At 43.2% G+C, this 13,749-nt stretch overlaps 1 protein-coding gene across 2 annotated transcripts; it reads left to right on the top strand.

The window, feature by feature from the left end:
* Positions 1 to 270: 270 nt before the first annotated feature.
* Positions 271 to 3,940, top strand: nup42 (nucleoporin 42). 2 transcript variants are annotated; one of them, XM_015955950.3, is made up of 7 exons: positions 271 to 539; positions 1,252 to 1,525; positions 1,610 to 1,698; positions 1,776 to 1,852; positions 1,953 to 2,039; positions 2,122 to 2,224; positions 3,116 to 3,940. In XM_015955950.3, the coding sequence occupies exons 1-7, from the start codon at positions 392 to 394 to the stop codon at positions 3,601 to 3,603; spliced, it is 1,266 nt and encodes a 421-aa protein (XP_015811436.3). In that variant the 5' UTR covers positions 271 to 391; the 3' UTR covers positions 3,604 to 3,940. The 2 variants fall into 2 exon arrangements, with proteins under 2 accessions (XP_015811436.3, XP_015811437.3); XM_015955951.3 differs by lacking the exon at positions 271 to 539 and adding an exon at positions 896 to 1,028.
* Positions 3,941 to 13,749: the final 9,809 nt, after the last annotated feature.

Raw genomic sequence — 13,749 nt, forward strand, 5'->3', positions numbered from 1 at the left:
CATTTTGTCGGTAAAAGAACATCCATTAAGCATAAGTTCAGGGAGTTTTGGACTAATGTTATTGTGATGAAAATTGGAGGAGCTTGACAAGACAGGACTCAGAATTGCTTTAATAACCTTCTGATATTGTTCCTTGACAGTCAACTTGAATTTGGAGCTAAATGGTTCATGAGACAACAGATTTCCAGAGTAAATATGTATATAAACACTGTCAACCACGTCTCAACAAAATTGACCATGTGGGGTTGCTGTCGCCAAAAAGATGACGTTCCCAATACGTCATCGGTTTGCGACTTGGAGTATAAAGACGGAAAAAGTTTTCGTAAACATCAAGCCGTTTGGGGCATTTTGCCCACATTTTACACTCTTTTCACACTAATCCTGGTTCAGAATGGTCGTGTGTAACTTTTTCCTTCAGGGCCGGTGTCGTTATGGGGAGAAGTGTTGGAATGAGCACCCCAGAGGCGGAAACAGAGGAGGTTATAACGACAATTACAACCGCGCTCCTGACCAGCAACAGTCCAGACGACAAGGAGGAGGTAATTCTGTTTCACAGGCAACACTTTAAACCCCTTCATCACTTACAAGTGTTCAGTCGTGGTCCACACGTTTGTTTTTCCTTCCTACGTCACGCTGCTCTGTGACGTTTCACCTCGACCAGAAGCAAATGAAGGGAAAGGACTGGTCCAGACTTTGCTGTGGTTTGCATCAGATTTCCTTTTTAACTCTATTTTTGTGCATATTTTATAAACTCTTCTTCTTACTCCAGAGGAACTTTCTGGATAATATTCCTCAGCCTGACTTGTTGCTGACAGTTGCTCAGACACGTTGATCTGGAACAGTTTGTCTTGGAGGAGGTCTGACAGGACTGTATTGAAGGCAGAGCTGAAGTCCATGAACAGGATCCTGGCGTAGGTACCCGGGAAATCCATATGCTGCAGGATGAAGTGTAGAGCCATGCAGATGACATCATCTAGACCTGTTGGCTCTGCAGGCAAACTACAGGGAGTCCAGGAGGATGTTAAAATGTAAAAACCGTGAAATCAATACTAGTTGAAGTCTTGGATTTTAAAGGACCACCTGCTTCTGTCCTTTAGTACATTTTCTTACCCTCACAGTCTTAGAAACATGAAAACAATCACATTAAAGTTAATTTTAACCTGTTCAGCACTTTGGTCATCTAATAAAGGGAATCGGTAAGAAAGCTTTAGATTTCACAGCCACTAATTTCTTTCTGTATGCTGGTTCCAGGGTTTGGAAACAAAGTTTGGGTGAATCCTTCCCAACAACGAGGCGGCTACATCCAGCCTTCATCCTTCTCCCAGGAAAGGGATGACTGGGGTTTTCGGGGAGGAGGGGGGAGAAGAGAGAACCCGAAGAGCTCTGAATTCTCATTCTCCAATCAAAACCGATTCTCCGCCTTCAATTCTTCAAACACATTTGATAGGGGAGGAAGAGGAGTTGGAGGAGGAAGAGAAGAGGGAGGAGGAGGAAGAGTAGGAGATGAAGATGAGGATAAAAAACTGTGAGATTTTGTTTTTACTTGTTGTGATTTGAAAATCGATTTCTTCTTTGTCCTAAAACCGTGTGAATATTTCCCCCTCATCAGGGAGATGATTCAGACAGACATGGGTGTTTGGGAGAGTTCAAAGCAGTGGGGCTTCTCCTGTTACTCCTGCGCCAAGGCTTCCATATCTGGTCTGTAGCAGTAATGCGTCGCTCCAGCTGTTTTATAACAGCAGGACTGGTTTTAACGTGCATGTTTACGTCTGCAGGGTTCACAGATCTGTCTCCAGAGGAGCTCAGGTTGGAGTATTACACCGCCAGAGCCTCAGGGGATCTGCAGAGCTACGTGAGGAGAAATCCACTCACTGTTAATGCTTGTTGTTTGTTTTGATGCAAAAACATGGATTTTACACATTTATCTGTAATCTCCTGCTCTGTGTGTTTAGCTTAATGGCGTCAATCAGCTGCTGAGTCAGTGGAAGAGCCGAGTCCAGGAGCTGAAGGTCATGAGTCCCACCACGCGTTTAGCTTTGGTAAGACGCCGCTCTAACGCTCGCATGTCTGTTTACAGTCACCATTTGTGGTTTAATATTTATAATTTACATTTGTCTGCAGCTTGCAGAGTTGAATGGGAGCGCTCCTCAGCCGTCCTCCAGCGGCTTCGGTTCTGCAACATCGACCGGGTTCGGCTTTCCCACGTCCAGCTTTGAAAACAAAGGTTTGACTTTTCTGTTGGAGCTTTTCTTAAACGTGTGTTTCCTTAAAAAAAAAAAAAGTTCAGATCATCACCCACAACTCTCAACCTCGCCATCAAAACCAGTGTTTAGATGTAAGTTTGAGAACTGACATGAAGTGGCTGATTTCTAGCTTCAGGCACTCTTTTAATCTGGATTAAAATCAAGAACTATTGGATTTTCTAATAAAATGAAAAATAATAAGATGCTGAAAGAATCTCCTGTTGGTTTATGAATGTAAAACCAAAGGTAGGCCGGTTGGTGATGGCCTCACGACTCCTCTTATTATTATTATTAATACATTTTATTTAAAAGCACAAAGAGGCAGCTCGCGGGCCATGTGCGGCCCATTGAGGACCACTGTTTTACCAGCTGGTTGTTTCTAAGGGGTCTCAGAGCCCTATTGGGTGTTTATACAGGAATGAGATCGGACATGTATTTTGGTCCCATGCCGCTGAGTGATTTGTAAACTAGCAGGAGCACTTTGAAACCTATTCTGTAGTTTACTGGTAACCAGTGTAGGGATCTAAGGACAGGAGTGATGTGCTCCGTTCTCTTAGTTCTTTTAGAGACTTTCTTGTTCGTGAAAAGTTCATCAACTCTGCATCAGCTGAGGTATTCCTTAAATTTGAAGCAGGTAAGCGGTAGTCTAACGCTATTGGTTAGTTCTGGTCGGTGCTCAGTTTCCAATTGTACGGAGCTCTGCGGGGCTGGGGACGTGTTTATCAAAAAAAAAAGACGTATTGCTTACATTACATCACAGTACGCGATAAGATAAATACTTTTACGGATTTCTGAAAAACCATACATACTTTCTGAAAGTAGAAAACTCCAGAAAGCTACTTAAAGCTGATTCAGTTTTTCTGACTGTGCAGGATTCGATGCCCCGCCCCCCCCTCAGGCCAGCTCCTTCAGCTTTACAACTCCAACCAGCGGCTTTGGCTCCTCGGCTGCTCCCCTGTCATCCTCTACTGGCGTTGGTGGCACTCTGCCAGCTCCCACACAGCCTCCTTCTGGGTTTGGGTCCTCCTCTACACCTTCAGCTTCCACTTTTTCATTTGCCCCCCAGACCACCAACAAGTCTGAGGACTCGTCTGGATTCGGCTCGGCCTCCGGGTTCAGCTTCTCCGCGGCAAACGCTGGAGGAGGATTTGGAGAGCGTCCAGCTGCAGGAGGCAGCAGCAGCGGGGGTTTTGGGGCACCGGCACCTGAAGCCGGGTCCGCCCCCGCCACGCCCTCAGACAGCCTGTTCTCACCTGAGAGCAATCTCACTGAAGAAGAACTGAATCAGTTTAAGGCAAAGAAGTTCACGTTAGGTCAGATTCCCCTAAAGCCTCCACCAGCTAACATGCTGCTGGTGTGATCCCACCAGATGTGGTTAGTAATGTTTTACAGCAAGGCGGAAAAAAATCAGCTTTTTAAAACATTTTAGACCCAACACACAAAATAAGTCCTGTTTTTGAATTCTAAATGACCCGCTATGACGTTTACTCTGTTTGTAGAAAGCGAATGATCTCATCTACAAATGAGTGATGATGTCAGATGTTGAGGACAGGAAATGTCCTGAGCTGTTTTTGGAAGCTTGTACTTGCACATTTGAGTCAGGAGGGGGCGTCATAATCAAAGCCTTAATGCCTGACAAATGCTGGCTTCATTTGAAGCTCTTAAATGTGATGAAATATTAAAGCGACTGAACCTGCTGTCATTCTCTCTCTCTCACTCACACACACACACACACACACACACACACACACACACACACACACACACACACACACACACACACACACACACACACACACACACACACACACACACACACACACACACACACAGCTTGTAGGCTACCAAACGGTGTGTGATTCAGCTGTTTAGTGTGTTTTTATGAGCTGGACAGCAGGAGCAGCACAGTGACGGGCAGCAGTAAACTCCTTCACCACAGAGGCTGCTGACCCCAGCATCTTTTCCAGCTGACATGGTCTTAGTGACGCTGCTGTGAGGTGAAAGTGAGCCAGGTCCAACTATACCTGGAGCTGGTTACAGAGCATTAGCTGTGAGCAACAGTGTGCAGTTTCTCTCCTCAGTCTGTCAGTAGTTATCCTCCCAGTTGCCCTTTGCCAGCAGATAAAACAAATAATTCAGCAGATTCAAAAGAAACTCGGGAAAAGGCACTCTGGTTTAATTTACAATGCAAGCGCCAGCAAATTGTCGGTCTGCTCGAGTTTTGAGTGGGGAATGGAGAACACGTGAGAGAGGACCATGATGTCTGCACACACAGAAATAAAAAAAACTTTCAGGGTTTTCCTGTTTCTTGTTCATTCTTCCTAATAACTGACCAACATAGTCAGAAATGCATGTTTGCAAATACTTTTTGCTCCTTTTTCATCGCTAGCCACCAAAAAGGGAGAAGAACTGGCAGGGATATTTGTGTGTGTGTGTGTTTGTCATTTTGCAAACAAACCTTATAAACTATTGAGTGAATTTTAAGCAGTGTTTCCAGATTTGTTAGATTTGGGATTGGTACAATTAGCTTTGGGCAGGTTTGGAGTCAATTTGGAAGTTTTAAAGGACACGTGACTTTCTACAACCCATGCTGGATGTGAAGGTCCTGGGCTGGTGGTCTGCGGTTGTGAGGCCGGTTGGATGTACTGCCAAATTATCTGAAACGCCTTTGGAGAGGGCTTATGGTAGAGAAAGGAACATTAATTTCATGGGCAACAGTTATGGTAGACATTCCTGCCATTAGCATGCCAATTGCACGCTCCCTCAAAGGTTTCAACATCTGTGGCATTGTGCTGTTTGATCACACTACACATGTCAGGGTGGTCTTTTATTGTGGGCAGTCTAAGGCACACGTGTGTTATTTATGCTGTCTGTCAGCCCCTTGATAGGCCACACCTGTGAGGTAGGATGGATTATCTTGGTAAAGGAAAAGTGCTCACCAACGCACGTAGACAGATTTCAGAACAATATTTGAGAGTCATGGGTGTTTTGTACATGTAGAAAAAGTTTCAGATGTTTGAGTTCATCTCATGAAACAAAACAAAAGTGTTGCATTTATATTTTTGTTCAGTGTAAGTAGTATGAATGCATCACATTTATCATTTCAGGTCTGTCACAGTCAGTCCCTGTCTTCCTCAAGTCTTCATCAATGTTAATCTGTTCTGCTGAGCTGTGGTGGCCTCATGGAGGGAGCCATTGGCTTGACCACTGCTGCTAACCACTTAAACTTTCTCCTGTTCCTGATAATAACATTTTACTTTCTTTGACATTGAATGTGCTACTACTAGTTTACCTGTTTCATTATAGATTCACTAGGATAAATACAATAAAGTTTATCTCTCACCAAATAGAATATTTACTAAGAAATCACAATGTAACCATGGAAACATTACTGGGTGTGTGTGTGTGTGTGTGTCTGCTCTGTCTTCTCCGTCCCCATTGAGTCGTGGAGGATGGCTGCTTATACTGAGCCAGGATCCTCTGGAGGTTTCTTCCTGATAAAAGGGAGTTTTCATCTCCACTGTCGCTACATGCTTGCTTAGTATGAGGATTGCTGTAAAGTCACTGACACTAGTCAGTGACTCTAGTCAGTGACTCAATGCAACCTGCTGGGTTCCTGATTGGCTTAAATCAGCTCCAGCAGACAAGCTCACATCACCCCAGTTTTACAGTCCCTCCACTGGCTCCCGGTAGAATATAGAATACAGTTTAAAGTTTTAGTCCTGACCTATAGAGCTCTTAACAACCAGGCTCCAAGCTACCTATCTGAGCTTTTACCCCCACACACCACCTCTCGGAACCTTAGATCCACATCTGAAAACCTCCTGGCTGTTCCTCGAACCAGACTGAAAACCAAAGGGGACAGGGCCTTTCAGACTATTGCACCCAGACTTTGGAACAGTCTACCTTCAAATCTCCGTCTCTCTAACACTGTAGAGGTCTTTAAAAATCATCTAAAAACTCACCTTTTCATCCAGGCATTCCCTCCCTAAATATTCTAAAAGATGGCTTTGTTCGGGTTCACACCTTCACTTTGTTTATACTCATGATTTTATTTTCTGTTTTATCACTGCTATTGTTTTTCTGATGTTTTTACTGGTTAGAGGTATTTGCCCTGATCTTACTCATGTTGTGCAGCGCTTTGTGATTTATATCTGTGAAAGGCGCTATATAAATAAACTTTTACTTACTTACTTAAAGGGACTTTACGGGGTTTTGAATTTTTATGCTCGCGATTGTCCCCTCAGGCCAAAAGCGTAACGGCAGCTTCAATAGTAGGCATGCTCAGATCATTCCCTTCCCTTGCTTGAAAAATTGTTCCAAAATGAAAGTTGAACCCACATCTTTTTTATCTGTGAATTCAATGCCGTTCGGCGAGTCTCAAATAAAAATTTGGGCTTCTTACTGTAAAAAAATACCGTTAATGTAATAAAGAAACTCTAAATAAACTATGTTCACACCCAGAATCAAACCCAGGTCTCCTGCACGAGAGTCCAACATTTAACTAGGTGAGCTAAAGCCCAGTGACATCTTTGACATCTGTAATATTTATATCCTTTATTACAGCTAAGTTCAAAGAACGGTTCGGAGCGAAAATGGCTATTTTGTTGCTAATTTGCAGAAAATATCTAGAAGAAAGTAGCTAAGGGTCCTCAGAAATGTAGCTAGGTTCATCACTAGGCGTTAGGAACAGCGACAAAGTCTCTGAGTTGGCACTGCCTCACTCTCTGCTGCTAAAGCTACGGATAGCAAATGCTACGGGCGATGCCTGAGCGTGAACGCGCATGAAGCAGCCTGCTCGACCCGAGCAACTCTCTTTTTCTGTGATTTTACAGAAAAACAGGCAATCACAGTAAAAATGCCAGGGCTCGTTCTTCAGGACCAGGGCATTGCAGGAGAATGTATGAAGAAGACATTTATTATTTCTATAAATGTTTTGGCTGTCAAACTTCCATAATGCCCCTTTAATGAACTGAAATGTAATCGAATGTTTACTGTGTGAAGTGCCTTGAGACGACTCTTGTCGTGATTTGGCGCTATATAAATAAACTTGAATTGAAAAAAAAACTTGAATGAAACGCTAGATTATATGAAAGAAAATCGAATAGATTAAACACTATATTAAGGCAATCTTTCGCCAACAATCAAGAAGGCAATGTCTGACTGGATCTATAGATGGTGCTCGGAGGTACTGGGGCTCATGGTCTCCGAAGTCCCAAGGTTTGAGGGACCTCAATTTTAATAACTAGCTTTCTACCAAACTCAAGATGGCTGCCACAGTCTTTACTACAAAAATGTGAGCGCTTTCTCCGATAATCATTCATTTTGGACTCAAGCTGCATGAAGCATGTGTGCACATTGTTCTCCATCCAGTAGATGTTCCAGCTCTAAAAAGATCAACCCCCACCCTCGCGTGCTGACATTTTCACATCAGTTTTTCTCCAAACCTCCTATAGAAACTCATTGAGCTCAGCGCTATTGCATGGCCACTGTGGTCCCTACATCAGCCCATGGAAGAAACAGAGGCTAATAACACTGCTTGAGGCACTTCCTTGCTGAATGCTAATGAAGTGATTGGGATTCAGAGCTAGTGTCATTAATGGGAGCTGATTCCATGCGAGCGTCCTTACCTTTACAGCACAGAACAAGCCTCACTAATTGGAACAATGAATCCTGGGCTGGAATTGATTGTGTTCAGCCAGAACAGTTAGCCTATGGGGAAGTGGTGCATCGATCTCTGGCATGTGATTTATGTTTGTTTGAGCGGTCGCCCTCATAGGTGACTGAGTTTCACATATTTCACCTGGAAAACGCAGGTCTGAACCTGCTTTCTGTCCTTCAGAGCTTTATGGGTTCATATCACGGAGATGGGCAATGAAAACTCACCGTTTGTGAGTCAGAATAAACAAATGATCCATCTGGATTTAGAACAGGCTGGTGAAGTTTAGGTTAGATGATCTTGGGTACACCTTACCACGATCATCTTAGGTTTATTTATTCAGTTCCATCACCATTTTACATTACATTTTTCCTTCACCTCCAGCGCTCCAACCAAGTTTACCAAGTTGTTGCCACCAGGTCTGTTGAATGAACTGTGGCTTTTACAGCGTTCCAGCTCCTCCCTCAGTGAGCTTCAGGACCACAGAAACAGGCAAAATGAGCTTTAAAGACAGGCAAAGGCAATCAATATTTAATTAAGTATTGATTCATTATAGTTCATTATGATTACCCAAAGCATAATAATAATTCATTTGATTAAAATACATTTATAATGAGCAAAGTGATAAAATGATTATTTAGCATTAATAAACAAAGGAAGCGTAAGACTCTTTATTATGACTAGATTGTGTGAGAATTCCTTCTTCTGGAGCTGCAGGTGTTCGGTTGTTGTGGAATTCTGCAGACTTGCTGGTGGCTCCGGTCTTTATCTGTGGGTGAAAGTTGCTGGTGCCCCAGCTTTGACCCAGCCGGGCAAATACAACCTTTGGCACAGAAAAACCCATACTTCCTCACGTTACACCCTGCATTTCCTACCAGCTATCGCCCAATTTCTCTTATTAATGTTGATCTCAAAATGATTTGTAAAGCCCTGGCAAAAAGATTAGAGAAGGTAACCCCCTTCATAATACACCCTGACCAAACTGGTTTCATCAAGGGTAGACAGTCATCCACAAACTCACGTAGATTACTTAATTTGATAGATTTCTCTTACAGTAGAAACAGCTTTTGATAGAAGAAGAAGAAGAAGAAGAAGAAGAAGAAGAAGAAGAAGAAGAAGAAGAAGAAGAAGAAGAAAATATCATTTCTATAGCGCCTCTCAAGATAAAAATCACGAGGCGCTTCACAAAAACAAAAAAATGTAAAAATATAAAAAAAGCATTTAGAAAATGTTTAAAAATATATTTAAAATGAGCAAAAATAGGCAATTGGGATTTAAAAGAAAAAAATGTTGAGACAGAGAGAGAGTGAATAGGAAAGAGGAAAATCAGTGGATCCTGAGGAAGGTGGAATAGGTGGGGAGAGCAGAATAAAGAGAGAGTGGTGAAGAAGGTCATACAAAAGCCAGCTTGAACAAGTGAGTCTTCAGCTGCTTTTTGAAGGAGTTCACTGAGTCCACTGATCTCAGGCTCAGGGGGAGAGAGTTTCAGAGTCTGGGGGCCACAGCAGCAAATTATCTGTCACCTTCGGTCTTTAACCTGGTGCGTTGCACAACCAGTAGGGTTTGATCACTGGACCTCAGGGACCTGCTGGGGGTGTAGGGACTAAGAAGATCACCAATGTAAGATGGTGCTTGTCCATGTAAGGCCCTATAGACCAGAACCAGGATGTTGAAATGAACCCTGAAGTTGACTGGCAGCCAGTGAAGCTGGAGGAGAAGCAGGGTGATGTGGGTGTGTTCGGAGGACTTGGTCAGAAGCCGAGCACAGGCATTCTGAACCTCCTGTAGACGGTTCAACGAGGTTCTGCTCAGACACGTGAAAAGAGAGTTACAGTAGTCTAAGCGTGAGGAGATGAAGGTGTGGATAACTGTCTCAAGTTCAGAGCGGGACAGAATGGGACTCAGCTTAGCAATGTTCCTGAGATGGAAGAAGGAAGAACGAACAAGAGAACTGACATGAGAATCCAGGGTGAGAGCTGGGTCAAAGGTCACACCAAGATTCCTGACAGAAGGTTTGGTGTGGGAAGCAAGCTGACCAAGAGAGTCTCTGACTTTGGGAACCAGCTTGTCTGGGGCACAGATGAGGATCTCAGTCTTATCTTCATTCAGCTGAAGAAAGTTCCCAGCCATCCAGGTTTTGATAGAGTCTAAGCAGGTGTGTAACAGCTGCAGCTTAGACATCTCATGGGGCTTAAAGGAGATGTACAGTTGGATGTCATCTGCATAAAGATGGTAGGAGATTCCTTTGAAGGAGCTCAGGATGTGCTGAAGAGGAAGCAGATGGAGGAGGAAGAGTAGAGGCCTCAGCACAGAACCTTGTGGGACTCCATGGGTAAGGGAGTTGGTGGAGGACCTAAACTTGGAGACGGCCACAGAAAAGGAGTGCTCAGAAAGAGAAGAGAACCACTCCAGAGCAGATCCTGATAGGCCTACCCAGTCTCTCAGCCTCTCCAGTAGCAGGTGATGGTCAGCAGTGTCAAAGGCTGCAGCCAGGTCCAGCAGGACCAGAACAGAACAGTCCCCTGCATCACTGTGAGTCAGAAGGTCATTAGAGACCCTAAGAAGAGCTGTTTCAGTACAATGAGCTCTACGAAAACCTGACTGGAAGCGTTAACTGGAAGTTCTTATTTGCAAATTTACATAAATTTGGTTTTGGGAACTTCTTCATAAACTGGCTACAAACATTATACAGTTCACCAACAGCACGTGTCAGGACAAATGACCAAATATCAGCTAGCTTCTGTCTTCAGAGGGGGACCAGGTAGGGATGCCCACTCTCCCCCTCACTGTTTCCTATCTTTATCAAACCACTAGCAGCAGCAATTAGGCCATCACAACATATATTAAAGGGATAAAGTGTAAGAAAATAGAACATAAGATCAATCTTTATGCAGATGATGTTTTACTCTTTCTCCAGAATTCTCAATCCTCTCTCTCCCATCCAATTGAACTGATAAACTCTTTTTCAAAAGTGTCAAATTACTCTATACTGTAAACTGGTTAAAATCCACAGTTCTACCAATTACCATAATTTCTCTTTTGTCAATTTACTTAATACACAATTGGAGTCAGGGAATATCACATACCTGGGAATTAATGTCTCTCCCAAGTTGGCAGATCTAACCAAACTAAACTACATCCCACTTTTAAGGAAAGTGGAAGATGATCTTGCAAGATGGAAATCCTTACCGATATCACTCATGGGGAGGGTTGCTACAATTAAAATGATGGTCTTACCCAGAATAAATTACTTATTTCCAATGATCCCAAACAAACCACCGCCTGACTGGTTTAGATCTCTGGACTCCTCAATTACCAAATTCCTTTAGCAGGATAAACCCCCGTGAATTAGCTTAAAAATGCTTCAGAAGACCAAAGACAGAGGAGGACTGGATTTACCCAACTTTTATTATTATTTTTTAGCCAACAGGCTGCAATACATACCAAGATGATTGCAAGATAACCCACTAGATGAGTCCTGGTTAGACATAGAACAGATACTTTGCAATACGATAGAGCTCTCAGACTTACCATTTATTAGCTCAAGCATAAGAAAACATGAAGGCTTCAAAAGTATTAGTATCAGCACCTCTCTGACAGCATGGTGGGAGTATCTTAAAATGACAGAGTCTTCACTAGTACCATGCAGATGCACACCTATCTGGAATAATCCTGACATTTTGCAAAATAACAAAATGATGAACCTTCTGGACTGGAAAAATAAAGGAATCCTATACCTGGAACACATATATGAAGGACTGGACTTCATCCCATTTAATAGAATAGTCTCCCAATTTGGAATAGATAGGAATAGCTTTTTAGAACATCACTAAATTAAATCTGTAGTCAAACAAAAATTTAAGTTCAATAAAATAGAATTACAAACACCACCAAGGGTATTAGACTTCATTAATCTTAAACCCCCCAAGCTGCCAGCTCATCCCTCAGTGAGCTTCAGGACCACAGAAACAGGCTAAATGAGCTTTAAAGACATCAAAAATGTCTGAACAGAAATGACATTTCAGGTACGTTATCATATGTAACTAGGCTTAATGCTTAAGTTAAAGCTTTTAAAAAAAATCTATTTTTATTTCTTACAACACTTATTTGATTGGTGTATGGGATGTTGTCAGTGGATAAAAAGGAGGTACTGGATGTCCTAAAGGTTTATAATAACTTTGAAGAAGATAATTCTGGTTTTTGTTTGTTTGCATTGTCCTCAGAATCCACAAATGTATCCACATTCCCAAATTTGGGAAAATGAAGACCATTTAACCCTCTCAGGCCCAATTAAGTTTTGATAAAAGGACAAACAACTAAGTCCTTCAGGGGTATTTCTGAGTTAAAAAATGCTCATGAAATACGTACATATTTATTTTATTCATGGGAAAAAAATCAGACTAGTGATTTCTCTTGGCGTTCAGTTTATACATTCAAAGAGCACAGCACTCTATTTAAACTACTTACGTGTAAATCTGTTATTTGTCCATCCATCCATTTTCATCCGCTTATCTGGAGTCGGGTTGCGGGGGCAGTAGCGTCGAGAGGCCCAGATTTCCCTCTCCCTAGCCACTTGGGCAAGCATCCTCCGGGGAAATCCCAAGGGGTTCCCTGGCCAGGTCCGGTAAGAAGTCTGCTCCGACAGCTTCTGGCGTTTTTAAAAAGTATCCCAGGGGCACGGTAAGGGTCATAGATGTTTAGTCTATTTAATTTCTGACTATGTAAAACGATTTCTTCAGTTTTAAAGTGTGAAGTAAACTCCGACGAAGTAAAATCCAAGCCGATCCCGTTCATGTTCATGTTTACGATCCGTGTTTGTTTACTTTTTTTCCTGCCAATATGGCGTCTACTAACTGAAGCCCCCTTCAAACAGGCCATGAAAAACGGAAATGTTCCGGAATCTGTCCGTAAGACCTTTGTGTCTGAATACAAACATCCGGATAACGTGTTCCGGAATTTATCCGGACGAAGCCCCTACAGGTCCGGACTTGTTACGGACAGGGTGGCTGATTCAGACTGGTGAGGTAGAGTTCCGGACAAGAGGGAGGGGGAGGAGGAGGGGACCGGGGGACGCTGTGCGCACCCAGATAGCCCGCTGCTGTAGCATGCGGCGAACCACGGCAGCTCGCCTCCTACGGTACCGTCTAGACGCGCGACGGAGCGCTTCACACCGCTTCAGTGATTCCTTTAACCATTGAGCTTCATCATCCAGGTCTCTTATGCGTCTTCGTGTGCGCAGAATTATGCTTACGCGCCTCGTGATTTTTATCTTGAGAGGCGCTATAGAAATGATATTTTCTTCTTCTTCTTCTTCTTAACATGAGCCCGATTCCCCCCCACCCCACACCCCGCCGCCGTCAGACATCTGGAACTTTTCCCTGCTGTGTGAACGCAGCCGAAAGGACAAGTTCCGGTACAAAAGTGGTGTGTCTGAAAACACAGTTCCGGTTAAAAACCGGATTGAATTGTCCGCAAATGTTCCAGAATGTCTATCTGAAAAGGGCTTGAGAGTCACCTGGGGTCCGGAGCTCTATAATATCCAAAAAAGAATACACAAACACAGAGACTCAAAATCCCGGAACAGTTTCTAGGCCAGACAGAGGCTCTACTGAGGCCTTTCCACGGAGCTAGCTCTGTGGTCACGTGGGTCGGATGCTCATTAATTATACAGAATTTTAGGCTTTTAATACACTTAAACAGAAGAGTGAGAAAAAATTCACCCCCCTCAGAGTTGTCATGAGTGTAAACTAGATCATTTAAACAAAACACATGTTCTGGTACCAGGCTGTAAACATGTTTATTTCTGCTGTGAAATTGGTATTTTTTGCTCGCTTCTGACACCAGCCC

Source organism: Nothobranchius furzeri, chromosome 11 (assembly GCF_043380555.1).
Source record: "Nothobranchius furzeri strain GRZ-AD chromosome 11, NfurGRZ-RIMD1, whole genome shotgun sequence".
NCBI classification, from domain to species: domain Eukaryota; kingdom Metazoa; phylum Chordata; class Actinopteri; order Cyprinodontiformes; family Nothobranchiidae; genus Nothobranchius; species Nothobranchius furzeri.